The sequence below is a fragment of the Canis lupus genome, chromosome 13 (assembly GCF_048164855.1).
Source record: "Canis lupus baileyi chromosome 13, mCanLup2.hap1, whole genome shotgun sequence".
Classification (NCBI taxonomy): domain Eukaryota; kingdom Metazoa; phylum Chordata; class Mammalia; order Carnivora; family Canidae; genus Canis; species Canis lupus.
The window spans coordinates 49738152-49752880 of NC_132850.1; the positions used below are offsets into that span (position 1 = coordinate 49738152).

The following is a 14729-nucleotide window of genomic DNA, read 5'->3' on the forward strand; positions in this document are numbered from 1 at the left end:
TATTCTCTATAAGTGGTTCAGATATAACATACATTCAGTTAGAAAACTCTTTAAAAAGTAAAGACTATTTCATTTACTTTTGTTCCTGGCCAGTCCTCAGAATAATGTCTATTAAAGTTAACCAATGAATTAATAGTTATTTGAATAAACATAAACTTATTCAACATAAGCTTATGTTGAATTCAAGTCGACTTTTGGAATAAAGAATTGGACAGGAATGTGGACATAAGAAAAGATACTACCTTACCCACTGTACCCAAATGCACAGTACAGATGTTTAACTAGACTTATTGTGGAGATCATTTTGCGATATATACAAATATCAAATCACTATTTTGTACACCTTAAACAGAATGTTGTATGTCAATTATACCAGAAATAAAAAAAAGTAATAACTGCCCCCCCAAACATACTACATATTCACATAAAAGTAAGTTTTGAGTATCAGAGGGAAATATAAGAATGAGAAGTTGACACATATAAGTATATAAAGAAAGCTACAAATATGCAGGTTTTTGAAATGTCTTCCTACATTTTAGCTCTATAAACACACACAACACACACACACACACACACACACACACACACTCTGAAATCAGAAGTATAACTTACTATAAGCCTTATTGTTACTATAAACCAGTATTTGCTAAACTTTAAAAAACACAACCCAATTTCTAGGTGTTTTGAAAACAATCTTTATGTAAATTCATGGTAGGTAAATGTTCCCCACTCTGATCCTACCCAAGTGAGTACACCCAGCACTAAACTAAGAAAACAGGAAGTATTAAGGGATAAAATTGGCAATGCTGTGTAAATAAAACAATCATTTATAAATAATAATGAATGGTCACTCCACACCACAGTAACTTCAGATGACTAGAGAATAAATACTTCACTTTGAGGATTACTGACTGGCAGTGTGTTGCTGGTGTATGTCAGGATTATTCATCACCCTGACAGTAATATTAACCACAATCCATTTCAGTTACTTCAGTTTATCATATTCTGACCAATGTTAAAAAACAATGTCATTGAAGGCTGCTTAAATTAAGTGTAAGGTTAACCTCTGTTAGAGTCATTTAAAACTTCTACTAGAAGGTAGCTCCTAGTAGAAAACCAAATCTGTTATATGGAATGTTAATACTTAACAAAGGTAAGTTTTAAAAAAAGGTCACACAAAACAGATTGTTTTCCTGATTTAAAAACAAAACTTCAGAAAATATTGTAAATCTACCACAACCTCTTTCCCTCCCTCCATATACACATATATATGTTCACAGTTTGCTGAATTTATTTTACAGGTTGAGGAAACAGTTGCACAACCTTATTTTAAACTAAATACATCACACTGAACAAATAATAATTTAAAGTTTCAGAAGGTCAGTGTACCCATTAAAATTTTTCTTCAGTATCATACAACTACATAATACTATATGTAAAAATATATTAATAGCAGTTTGCTACATAAGGCCCCCCACCATTACCAATTAAGTAATTGAGAAAGGTCTCTTACTAATAAATGGAAGCAGACTGATATAATGTGTTATCTTAATCCAAAGATTTCCTACTCTAGTCCTCTAATTTTATCTTTCTAGACTATTTTCCTGTATCATTTTGATGTATCTCTTAAAAACCATCTGCATGGGGGCATCTGGGTGGCTCAGTGGTTGAGTGCCTGCCTTTGGCTCAGTTTGTGATCCCGGGGTCTTGGGATTGAGTCCCACATTGGGCTCCCCGCAGGGAGCCTGCTTTTCCCTCTGCCTATGTCTCTGCCTCTCATGAATAAATAAATAAATCTTTTTTAAAAAGAAAAGAAAAAAAACTCATCTGCACTAACATTCTACTCTCTGTAGCATCATGTCCCTTTTTCTATTAATGTGACAGTTTTCTATTACCTCTGTGAGGATATTTATTTTGATTTTGTTTTTAAGGCTTCTTCTGTTTCCTAAAATGTCTTTGTTTCTTCTATTTCTTGTTTGTTATTCTTTGTCATCTTTCAGACTAGAGACTGTCTTTAAATGTTTGCTAGTGCTTGGCTGTACCCTTATTTTAGAATGAGGCATAAAAGAGCTGACTGGAGTACATTAAGCCTAAGAAGCACTGTGAGCTGACAAGACTTCACTGAAAGAAAATCAGGTGGGCTCCAAGTGGGATCACTAAATGTTAACATTTTTTAGGTCTTTCCTTTTGCGCCAGTCAATATGTCCAAAGAGTAATACAATCTTCTGTCTTACAGCGTAGGGCTTGAGTAAGCCTCGCTGCCAGGGTTTTGATAGCATGACAGCACAAGGGTTCTGGGGGGTCTTCACTATTCGGTACTTAAAGTTTTCAGTTCATCCTCCTGTTTTCCATTCCTTCCCATCAACCCCTCCTCTGCTGTTTTTGGTGTTCTCAAACAAGAACCTTCTCTGGTATAACTTCTCCAAAAAGTATACCTTTTCCCTTTTGCCAAGATAAAGGAAAGAGTGGTTGGATTTTGGAAAGAAGTGGACAGAAATCCAAGTGTTCAATCTAAAATACTCTTTCCACTTATTCTTAAAGTGAAACAGTTCACTGACAGGGACAGAACTGAGATCCCAGCCTTAACACTTGGAAAATGTGTGACCTTGGAGACTTCCTTAACCTCACTACATCTCAATTTCCTGATTTATAAAATAAAGATAGCAACACATTCCTTATAGTATTGTTGAGGGGATTAAAGGAGGTAGCATATGTAAAATATTTGTTTACATAGGAAGCCACCTACTAGGGCTTCCTTCACAATCTAACAAATGTAACCTAAACTTTCCCCATATCCTTCTTTTGCTGATTAGACTGTAAACTCCCTAAGGCAAGGGATATAATTCATATCAAAATCCTCAACATCAACGTGGCATATTAACAGCACATCCATATTTGCTGCCAAGATTAAAATATTTTAAATATATTTTATCAGCCAAAAAAAAAAATCCAAGCATGGGATAATTATTAATTTCTTTCTCTTTATTTACATTTTACTTAAATACTTTAAGATCCATTATTTACTGTTGTAATATTGTAAGGTTTTTTAAAAAAATTTAAATTCCTTTGGTTTGACTGAAGCCTCATAAATCTAAAAAAAAAAAAAATCAAGGTTATAACACCTATCATATTTAAACAATATGTCCCCCCACCAGCCCCCCTGCCAAAGGAGTGTTCTTTTCCCTCTGTGACATCTAGATGGTATATTGATTCCCGGTATATCTGTTGCAGAGCAGGACTAAAAGGACTGGCATTCGTCAGAAACAGCACTTAAAACTTAAAGAGATAAAGAAGTGCTGTCTGATCAACAACAGTTAAATGTCGGTAGTCAATTCCAGGTCAAGACAAATGCTGTATATTAAATGTGTGTGTTAGGGAGAAATATCTCACATATAAAAATACACAAGCAAATGGTAAAAGATAAATGAGAGAGAGAGAGAAAGAGAGAGAGAGAGAGAAAATCACCTACTTTTCCTTAAAACAAGGAGAGAAAAGAAACAATAAATACTAAGGACAAATAACAGCAACTCATCAGAAAATAAGCAAATTCAGAGAGTTTTGTTACTCAGTTCTCTTAAGCTATCTGCAAGTTTACTCTTTAGAAACATTTTGACCCATACTAGGGCGGGAAGCTACTAGTTTAAGAGTTTTGAATGGAACAGCATTGTTAACACAGGTTGAAAAAAAACCAACCCTATGATTTATTAGAGCTTGGACCAAAACTTAAAATTCAGTTTGAAGATATGATTACAGTAAATTCTTCCTGGATTCTTAAACTGCAAGGAAGAATCAGACAATCGTGGTACAGATTCATTTTTGAACACTAATGTTTACTTTCCCTTGTTTCTGCACTGGAACCAAAAGAACAGTTTACATTGTTCTTCCACTGTAAAGCTGAAAAATGGATGATTTTTCTTTTTCCCTCTACCTCAAACTCCCTCTTTTAGTATTTTCCTTCATTTTAAGAGTGTGAGCTCTAATTATTTAAAAAAATAAAACACTTGCTTATATCTGGCCATTACCACTTTTTCACCCCAATCTTCAGTTTTTTTTAGTAGGATAGTAACTACCTTGTTCTTTTGAATTTCCAGAAACTAAGAGTCTCTGGCATGCAATAATAGTCAATAAACAAATGAAAATATAAATTCAATATATGGGTTCAACAGTTTTAGCCAAACATTGTTTTTCATAAAACAGGCACAGTCAAAAAAAGCTTAGAGAAAACCTGGAACAAACACATGAAGACGAGTAATTTGGAGAAGCTTTCTTTTTTAAAGCAATGGAATGCTGGTTACATTTTACCATGTATTTCAGCATAATCAGTAAAAGGCAACTTGACAAAGTAACATTAAAACAGACTCAGAAATTGATGCCAAAAGTAGAGGCAGTGTAGCACACTGTAGTACTTCTCAAACATTCTGGGCCCAAACTTTTAGTAAGAAATATGTCACTTTAAACCATCACCCCCCCCCCCCAAAAAAAAAACACACAAAAAAACAAACCATTACCCAGTGCACACATGTACGTACCCAAACATACACAGCTTAGGTCAAAGATTCATATATAATGTACATTGATATTTTCTTTCTTTATGTTATACCATGTCATTCTTTTCATTTTTTCTCTATGATACCTATGTATTTTCAGTGTAGTTGACACACAATATTACTTTAATTTCAGGTATACAATGTAGTGATTTGACAAGTTTATACATTATGCTAGTTGGCCACAAGTATAGGTACCATCTGTTCCAATACATGCTATTATGCTATTACAGTATCACTGACTAAATTCCTTATGCTGTGCCATTTATCCCCTTGATTTATTCAATCCATAACTGGGAGTTTGTACCTCCTACTCTCCTGCACCCATTCTGCCCAACCCTTACCTCCTTCCCCTCTGGCAGCCATCAGTTTGTTCTCTACATTTATAGGTCTGATTCTGTTTTTTGTTTATTTGGTTTTTGGGTTTTTGTTCTATATTCACTACTTTTTAAAATTTTCTATTCATTTTTTAAAATGTTAGTTGTAAACTGAAGTTTGAAAAACATGGGCTTAATTTTTAAATTCTGATGCTAGCCACTACCTGTGTGACCTTATACAACTTGCTTAACTTCATAGTGCCTCAGTTTCTGTCTCTGTAAAACACAGTACATAATGTTGCCCATCCTGTGAGGGCTTGTGAGGGTTAAAAAAAGTTAACACATGTAATACACTTAGATGAGGGCCTGACAAAAAGTAAGTACTCAATAAATTTAGTTAGCAATAATAAAGTGGCATATTCCTACCATCTGAAATCTATAGCGAAGTTTTCATTTGGAAGCTAATAGTTATCAGCTTCATTTCAATGTAAGAACAAATTGAATTTTTAGAATAGGTATTCAGATTGTGATACATATACATATCAAATAATCCAAAATAATTACATTGGTCAATTAAGAGAGAAATAATTGCCTCAGGTTATCTGGGTTTTCCTCTCTTAGAAAACTGGTTTACACAATCAATTTCCTACTAAGGGGAAAAAAAAAATCAAAGTGGCAAAGAAAATCTTCCTAATATATAAAGAAAGCCCTGGTACTGAAACATTCTGCCATCATAATTTTTTTTTATCATATGACATTTTGTAAATACATCCCTGTCTTAATTATAATTAAAATATAGATTAATGTCACTCGCAAATCCATGAATGGTTAGATTTGTCTTCTCATAAGTCAGAATTGTAGAACAATGATGAAACACATGAGGAAGTGAAGGAAAAAAAATCAACTTAAAAATTCATCCCTTTTTTCAGCTCTGGCACAAAAAGAGGACCCTGAACTTTATGGGCAACTAATATTCGATAAAGGAGGAAAGACTATCCATTGGAAGAAAGACAGTCTCTTCAATAAATGGTGCTGGGAAAATTGGACATCCACATGCAGAAGAATGAAACTAGACCACTCTCTTTCACCATACATGAAAGAATAAATTAAACCATTATGTAAAATGAGGACTTTCTCAAGATGTGTATATAAAAAAATTAATTTTCATCAGAATTTCAGACTATTTGATCTTCTATATAGACTATATTTGATCTTCTCAACAGACTGACAGACTGACAATACTAATTTGAAATTATTATAAGGATATATTATTCATAAAATATAAGTTTATACCTTCAGGAAGACAATTTTTACATCTTCCATCGAACCCTTTTCACCAAGAATGATCAGAAAAATAATACAGGAAAAAGGGTGTTAATTATATTAATTCAGCTGCAGAAAGAAAATTCCCTGCGCAACATGGAAGAAATTACCAAGTAAAATTGTAGCTTAGCATCAAAGCTGCTAAAACTCTCTTGAAAAACAGCATTGAGAAAATTAAATGGACATAAATATGCATAAATAATTCAATACATTTAAAAGCCAGTTGGGGTATATAATCTAATAAAGAATGGGGAGATCTGTTTATGTTTTAAATTAAGCTTTGCACAGAATGTTTTCTATAATTTCACAAATTTAAACAAATAGCAATGTTTGCTAAATGTATACTATGGAAAAACTGTAACATAATTATTTTATAATCATTATTCATATAGATATAACGCATGTATGAGATGTGTCATTGAAATATGTGTATAAACAGATACCTAAAAATTGAATCACACTTTTGTAAACATTATGGAAAATTTTAATGCCAAAAGGAATGAGATATTTTTATAAAGTAAATAATTACTACTACTTTATAGATGCAAAGCACAATTTTCAAAAATCTAACATGTTTATTTCACTTAAAATAATGTAGTTAATTCCAAATTCACTTATTTCCATCAATATTTAATGAAATATTAGTACTAGAATTCCACTTTCTTGAACTTGAATGACTTTTACAGCATTTGAACTACTGCTGCTTTATAAATTATAAGATATGTGGCTGAGTGTTAGAGCTTCCCACTTCTTCTCAGCCCGGTTTGGTTAATTGTACTACTATTCACAATTAAATTGTGTGTCCTTTAGTTCTTGTTGATAGCATTCTTCATTAATACTATTTTCTCAGCCCAATGTACAAATCTTTCACAAAATCTTGCAAAATATAAAAATGGATGCCACTACTACAATTAAAGGCACTAAATCATCAAAATTATATTTTTATGCCTTATATACTAGATATGGACATATTGGATAGACCAATGGAAGCAATTTTTTTAGGTTTAAGGCCCTCCTACTAGTTTTATAAATCTAACAAAATAAAAAGAGCAAAATTACTATTGGTCATCTAGTTGGGCATAAAAACAGCCTTATTTGTTACAGAATATAAATTACAAAGGCATTAATTAAAACAGTATTTTAGCCACCCAACAAAAGTATTTGGCAAGTTTCTTAGAAATAGCTGTTAACACATAAATAAAATTCAATTTTAGTAAGAGATTCTATTTGGTAGCAAATGATCCATTGTGGGACTTTGCTGATATTACTTTAATGAAGTCTCATAATGAAAAAACCATATAGCCTACATTAAATAAAATAAGTAAACTGCTTTGGAGGCTTTCCTCTAGTCATATAAGATTTTTAGTGGGATAGAGAACCAAGAGAACAGACAGAGAATAGAGGCAGTTGGCAAAGAACAGTGGTAGGAAAAGGAAACAGGGTTACAGGAGCTCTTATTAAGGTACAATAATGGCAGAAAACAGAAATACAGCCTCAGCAGAAATATCCAAATAGCCTCCCACTTATCATCACTAGTAGCTGTTCTATCAAGACAGAAACACACACCCTGTTCACAATCCATCTTACTACCCACTGGATCTTGAAAAGCCTACCAAAAAAATCCTCTAAAGAACAAAAGAAATCTTAAGCTCTATGCTTAAATAGAAATCCAAACTGAAGAACCCAGTTTAAAAAAAATTTTTAAAAGAAAATTCTTCTAGAACTCTAGAAAGCTTATTTATTCCAATGTAATTTATTCCGTAAAGCAAATTTTACATTTTAACAAACTAGTGAAATAGGTTTTTACATTTATGTACATAAAATAATGGAAAGACAGTAGGATAAAATAGCCTGAGAATTAAAGAGTTGGCAAGTTTTTATTACTGACCTACTGTACGACTCACTATACAAATTGAGCTAATACATAATCCTTCATTATTAGATTAGAGAATTCTACAGATTCCAGTGAAATATTATAGGGTCTTAGAACAAATACAATACCTAAATGTAAGTAAGGCTTTCCTTTCTGTAAACAAAACAAAACCCCCACAAAACAACAATTTATCCATCTATTATTCCTCATAGTCAATGAGGCACCTGGGAAATTCTTGTATTCTGGGCCAGATTTAGCTGCTCTTGGTTACACGCAGTCATGTGTCTGTGGTCAGCTGAGTGCTGGCTTGTTTAATGTGGCTGCTGATAGGACAATCTAGCCATTCTCCATGTGCTAGTCACATCATTCTAGCAGGTTAACCCGGCCCTATTAGGGGCATGTTCTCAAGGTGATCTTAGAGAAGCAGAAAAAACAGATGATTCTAGAACTGGGCCAGAAAATATAAGGGTTAAGACCAAGGCACTCTGTCAGACCAGAGAACATGGTAGTTAACAAAGACAATTAAGATTGTATCAAAATGACTTTAAAAAGCTCCCTGTGGTCAAAAGTAGGAACTGAATGAACATCAATGAAAATAATAACTGCAATGAATTGAAACATCATATATATTTAAGGCTGTGAGTTCACAAAGATGCTTTTTAGAAAGTTAGGTACCATTGGAGGGTGTTAGGAACCAGTTCACTGTTTTGAAAAATGCTATAAAAAGAGAAAAAAAATCAAACTTTTATCCTGCCTTTCCTTTTTAAAAAAAAAAAAAAAAAAGATTTATTTATCTATTTTAGAGAAAGAGACCATGTGTGCAAGCAGGGAGAGAGGCAGAGAGAGAGAGAGAGAGAGAGAATCTCAAGCACATTCAGGACTGAGCACGGAGCCCAAGGGGCTGGATCACACCATCCTGAGATCATGACTTGAACGTAAACCAAGAGTCAGATTCTTAACTAACTGAACCACCCCAGGGACCCTTTTTTTGCCTTCCCAATGCAATGTACCACTGAATAACCTCATAGCAGATGAAGGGAAGTAACCTGTTATAGAATGATTTTTTTTTTTAAGATTTTATTTATTCATGAGACACAGGGAGAGAGAGGCAGAGACATGGGCAGAGAGAGAAGCAGGCTCCCTGTGGGGACCCCGATGGGGGACTCAATCCCAGGACATCAGGATCACACTCTGAGGCAAAGGCAGACTCTCAACCACTGAGCCACCCAAGCGTCCCTAGAATGATTCTTAATAATAATAAGTGAAATTAAAGTGAGAGAATGTAAATCATGACTGTGCAATGATTACAGAACTAGTGAATTCAGGAATTAAATATCAATGGCAAATATGTCACAAAAGAGATGTAAAGAAGATATTACATGCTTTCTGACAGAAGAATGCAAAAACTTCCTATGAAGCAGTCTTGCCACAAATATCCAATCTGATTTCTATCAACCTTTGGAACCAACTACCAATTTATAAGAAATAGAGAAGATGAAGAAACCTGTTAGACTATTCCACAGGGACACAATAAGCAAAATCCACACTGAGAAAAGATGTAAGACAAAGAATATATTTCTTCAACTAATAAATCAGAAAGAAAGAAAAATCAAAAAAGAAACTTACAGAATAGAGACTTAAGACTTATTTAGTATCAATTGCATTGTGTGGTCCTTACTTGGATGCTGATTTGAATAAACACACTAAAAAAATTATCAAATTGTAATTCAATTGGAAATCTGACACTTATTATGCTTTTGATGATATCAAGAAATTATTGTTAATATTTTAGGTTTGAAAATAGTATTATAGTTATGCTTTAAGAAGGGACCATAGTTCAAAAAGAAGTAACTATTGAAATATTTATAAATAGAATGATATAGTGTCTAGGATTTGCTTCAGAGTAAAATGAGAAGGCAGAAAGAAAATGAATATAAAAATAAGAGTAACCATGAGTTGATAATTATTGAAGCAGGATAACTGATTGATGTAAATTTATTATGCTAATTTGTCTACTTTTGTATTTGCTTGAAAATCTCTATGATAAAAAGCTAATAAGAAATATAACTATTCTATATCACAATGATGATTCAGGATATTCTATTTATTGATAAGGACAGATAAGGAAAGTTCTTGAACTTCAGGTATGGGAAAATACTTAGAAAGTTAAAAAAAAACAGAGAGAGTGTGTGTGTGTGTGTGTGTATATATATGTATATAAATATAAAATGTCATCATTCCTTATTGATATTTGGTAAATAAAGAGTAATTTTTGCTTATTTATGTTTTACATTTAAACAATTAAAGTTAATATTAGTATTTTAGAAGTTAGGGTAAATGTCTTATATATTTTATTATTTAGCACATTTAGTGAATGGCATGCTCTGTACTAAGCACGGGAGAAATAATGGTGAACACTCTCATATGGAGTTTAATGGGGGGAGATAAGAAGAACCAAAACCAAAAAGTAGAAGGATATATAAAATGCAGGTAATTTTAGGTGCTATGAAAGAAACAGAGAGCAGGATATCAGGGAAGTTAAACAGTAATGGTCTCTATGAGGAGGTAACCTATAGGACTAGAGTCAGCCACTTACAAAGAAGGAGATGGACATTAAAAGCAGGGAAGCAAAACTCTGAACTGGGAAAGAATAATTCTACATTCAGAATAATTGTAAGTCAAAAAAGGTTTAAGCACTAGATTTATATAATTCAAAATTAGATTTAAAAATGATTCATTTTTGTGGTAGTGAGGGATGGACTGGACAAGGGTAAAAGGTACCAAAGAAACCAGGGAGGACACTTGGAGTAGTGTATAGGTACTTGTCTTTCCATGAAAGTGCTGGTGAGAAGTGTTCATGATTTAGTCATATGCTTTATCAATTACTAATACCCTTTAAAGAATATTTTAGAATAATATCTTCCTAAATGTATATGGGTAAAAGAATACAACTGTAAATACTTTTAACTGTTAACCAACTTTATCATGCCTTTTTAAAAAATTAATCTCACTTTGAGAAAGTGAAAATACATTTTAAGAGATAAATATATTAAACTTATGGTTATATATATATATTTTAAAGATTTTATTTATTCATGAGAGACACAGAGAGAGGCAGAGACACAGGCAGAGGGAGAAGCAGGCTCCATGCAGGGAGCCCGACATGGGACTTGATCCTGGGACTCCAGGATCATGCCCTAGGCTGAAGGCGGCACTAAACCGCTGAGTCACCGGGGCTGCCCAAACTTATGGTTATATTAAAAAGATTTTTAGAAAGTAATGTGAAAGTTAAAGATAATCAAATTTATTGTTATATGTAAGATAGCTGTATTTCAGATGATTTCTGAAAAATTACCTTAGACAAATCTCTGAAGTTGCTTGGCAAGGTAAGATCCAGTTCTTCTGATTCATAATTAGTGATGACCCAGGGAAACACTGGATACTGATTTAAGTCATTGTAACTCCGTCCTGAGAGAGAAAAAACAAAAAGTTCTCTATTTAGAATAATAAAATGAAATGATAAGCAGACTCAGGAATATCATTTACTAAAAATAATAAGAACTTAACTTCGTGAGTGCCAAACATTGTTCTCAGTGCTATACATATGTTATTTGATTCAAACCTATAATAAACCTATAAAATTACCATCCCCATTTTATGGATAAAAATGGAGGCACAAAAAGTTGAAAACTTGCCCCAAGCTATGTAACTAGGAATGTTCAAATCATATTCAAATCCAGATACTCTGGCCTCAAGTTTATGTTTTTATAAAATATACCTGGGCTTTTTTCGTATTTGAGAGCCTGAAGCAAACAAAATATTCTTTATTAATACTTTAAAAAAATTTCAATTCTAACAGAGCTTTTCCAAACAACAATCCTTTCTCCGCCATTAACCAACCAATCAACCAAATAATCAATCAAACCTAAGTGAATTAACTTCTCTGGACATTTATTAGTCATCTGTAAAATGAGGGAGTTGTACTAAATAACTCTAAAATTTCTGTGATAGCTTTCAAATTCTATGGTCCTCTGAATATAATGCAAAGCCTCACCGATGCTGGCTTTCCCCCCACTCCTAAATGCTGCCATGTACTCTTCCACACTTTTTAAACTAATGACATTCAGTGACGCATTTAGGTCTATTAAAAATATGAATAAAACAAAGGATGAGATAGCCCTCATATTTTTACACACACACACACACACACACACACACACACACACACCAGTCTTCTGGATATCACCACTTTAGGGAGGCAGCATAGTGGATGAAATCACTGTTTCCAAAGTCAAAACACTAGCATTTGAATCCCAGCTCTACTATTTACTAGTCTATAATCTATTTTTAGTTAGATTTTTAAAAAAGATTTATTTATTCATGAGAGAGCGTGAGGCAGAGACAGAGAGAGAAGCAGGCTCCTTGCAGAGAACCCAACGTGGGACTCGATCCCCAGACCTGGGATCACACCCTGAGCCAAAGGCAGATGCTCAACCACCGAGCCACTCAGGTGTCCCTATTTTTAGTTAGATTTAATGTGAACAGACTTTTATGGCTAAAAAATAAGGGGGACAAGTATATTAATATTGTTTGAATTCCTTTATTTTATATTGGGCATTTATCATCTTTTTCTCAAACATATATTGGTGTCATATCAGTACACAGCTGAATATTATAGTCGTTCTTCAAATGGATCTTTGGTATCTGAGCCTTCCTTATGATTTGATGTTTTTAATTTTATTTCACTCTATCCATCTTGAGGACTATTAAAGTAACATAGTGCCTCCTTGATTGACCTGGAAATAGTCTTAACAAAATATGAGTAACAAGGACAATTTTTAATTCAGAGGCCATTATGTCACTACATATTTCTCTCAATTTTAATTTCTCCCAGAAAAAAGTAACCAAACTTAGCAGCAAAAACCACTCTATCTTGATTCCCTCCACCCATTTCTTTCCTTCTGATTGGGATGTTAGTAAACATGTTAGTAAAATTGTCATCTTGCCTCTTCTACTTAACTGACCAAATTTATCATAGGTACAAAAGAAGACAAATTTATCATAGGTACAGCTCCTTGTAAATAGACCTTCGTTAAGTTAAACTCTATATCTAGTTATTGAAGGTCTACTGACTGTCCTTTGGGAAATATGTCATGGTATCATGAGATCCTATGTGTATCACAGATAATAGTGTAAAAGAAATCTTAAATAATGTGAGACACAACCCCTTCTAGTGTATATATCTGCCTCCAAGTTAACTATCCAAAATAAATTACTGTTTCTATTCTTTAAAAAGAATATTTGGAGGATATACTTAAAAGACACGTTAAGTACAAAAAAAGCCATTTGAGAGTAGACTTTTTCATAAATATTGCTCCCTAATTATTACTGTGCATTCAAACTGTGTGTTAACACATACTGTGTCCATTAAACGTGTTATATATCTTTTGTTTCTCATTACTGCTTGAAAGTCCTTTCAGTCACTACTTACATAATCTCTTCTTAGTTCAACATAATTGTTCAAACTTTCTCTTTCCGTTCTCTCAACTGGCTGTGAGTTGAATACCTCCTTAACTGGTAAAATTTAGACCTTTTGATGTGATCTCTTAACTTCTAGTTTTCCTAACAGTCCCTCTCTTCCTCTCTTCTTTAATGGTGCCTTTATACCTTGTGAGCTGTAATTCCTTCACCTGAGCTCTTGAGCCTGTCTCACTCTTAATTTGCATTGTTACTTTTCCTCTCTGTCCCTCCTTCACAGTTTCTCACCTCTGCCTTCACCCATTCTGTCTTTACTATTACACAAGAAAACTCTAATAAACATCTAATGTTCACATTTCATCTCCAACCATTCAGTTCTTACAATTAATCTTTTTTGTTTGCGTTTAAAATGAACCCCTAGAAAGTAACCAACAAGTTTCCAAATGCCCAAGCTAAAGGCACAGCCCATATTCATTCTAAATTATCCTGTACTTCTCTATAACATCTTTCCTCTTGCCTATCAAGACATTTGCTGCACCCCAGTTTTCCTCCTTCTAAGTCTAAAACCTCTGGGAACACTCCTTCTCTTCTCTCCTTTACTGACTCCTTTTTTCTTCTTGTCCTGCATAAGAACATTCACCAGATCTTGTCTCACTGCTGTATTATCCGGTTTGGTCATCTCAATTCATTCTTGGTGATTTCTTATCTATGCAGATGAAATCCAATGTCCTATCTCCAAATTCCAAATACATTTTTTGACCTATACTTCTAAAAATTCTTTTTGATATCTTAACTTGGATGTCCATCTACATGGTAAAATTATCTTTTCCTAGGCCATTTTTTTGGACTTCCTTTCTGTTAATAGCACCACCATTTTCCTAATGATTCAGGCCAGAAGCCTGGAAGCCTTTTCTGACACTTCTTTTCTCATTTAGCTGCTACATTCAGTCAGTCCGATGTCAAATGGTTTGTACCTTATAAATCTTACATCATTTAATCTTTAAATTCCCACTGTCACCTCTCTAATGTAAGCTCTCATTATTTTTATATATATAATTACTTCCTAACTGTGCTCTCTGCCTGTCTCTCTCCACTCCAGTTTATCCTTCATTCTGCCTCCAAGTTGACTTTCCATAGAATTCTAATAATACTTACTTGCTCAAATACTTTTAGAAGTTTCCCTATGATTCGGCT

General features: G+C 33.5%; 1 protein-coding gene across 12 annotated transcripts in view; it reads right to left on the reverse strand.

Moving 5' to 3' along the window:
* The window catches only part of LRBA (LPS responsive beige-like anchor protein), a 740528-nt gene that overhangs the window by 174306 nt on the left and 551493 nt on the right, over positions 1-14729 (reverse strand). For all 12 annotated transcript variants that reach the window (XM_072773570.1, XM_072773571.1, XM_072773578.1 and 9 more), the window contains one exon: positions 11413-11525. In XM_072773570.1, coding sequence (XP_072629671.1) covers positions 11413-11525 — 113 coding nt within the window. The remainder of the gene's footprint in view (positions 1-11412; positions 11526-14729) is intronic.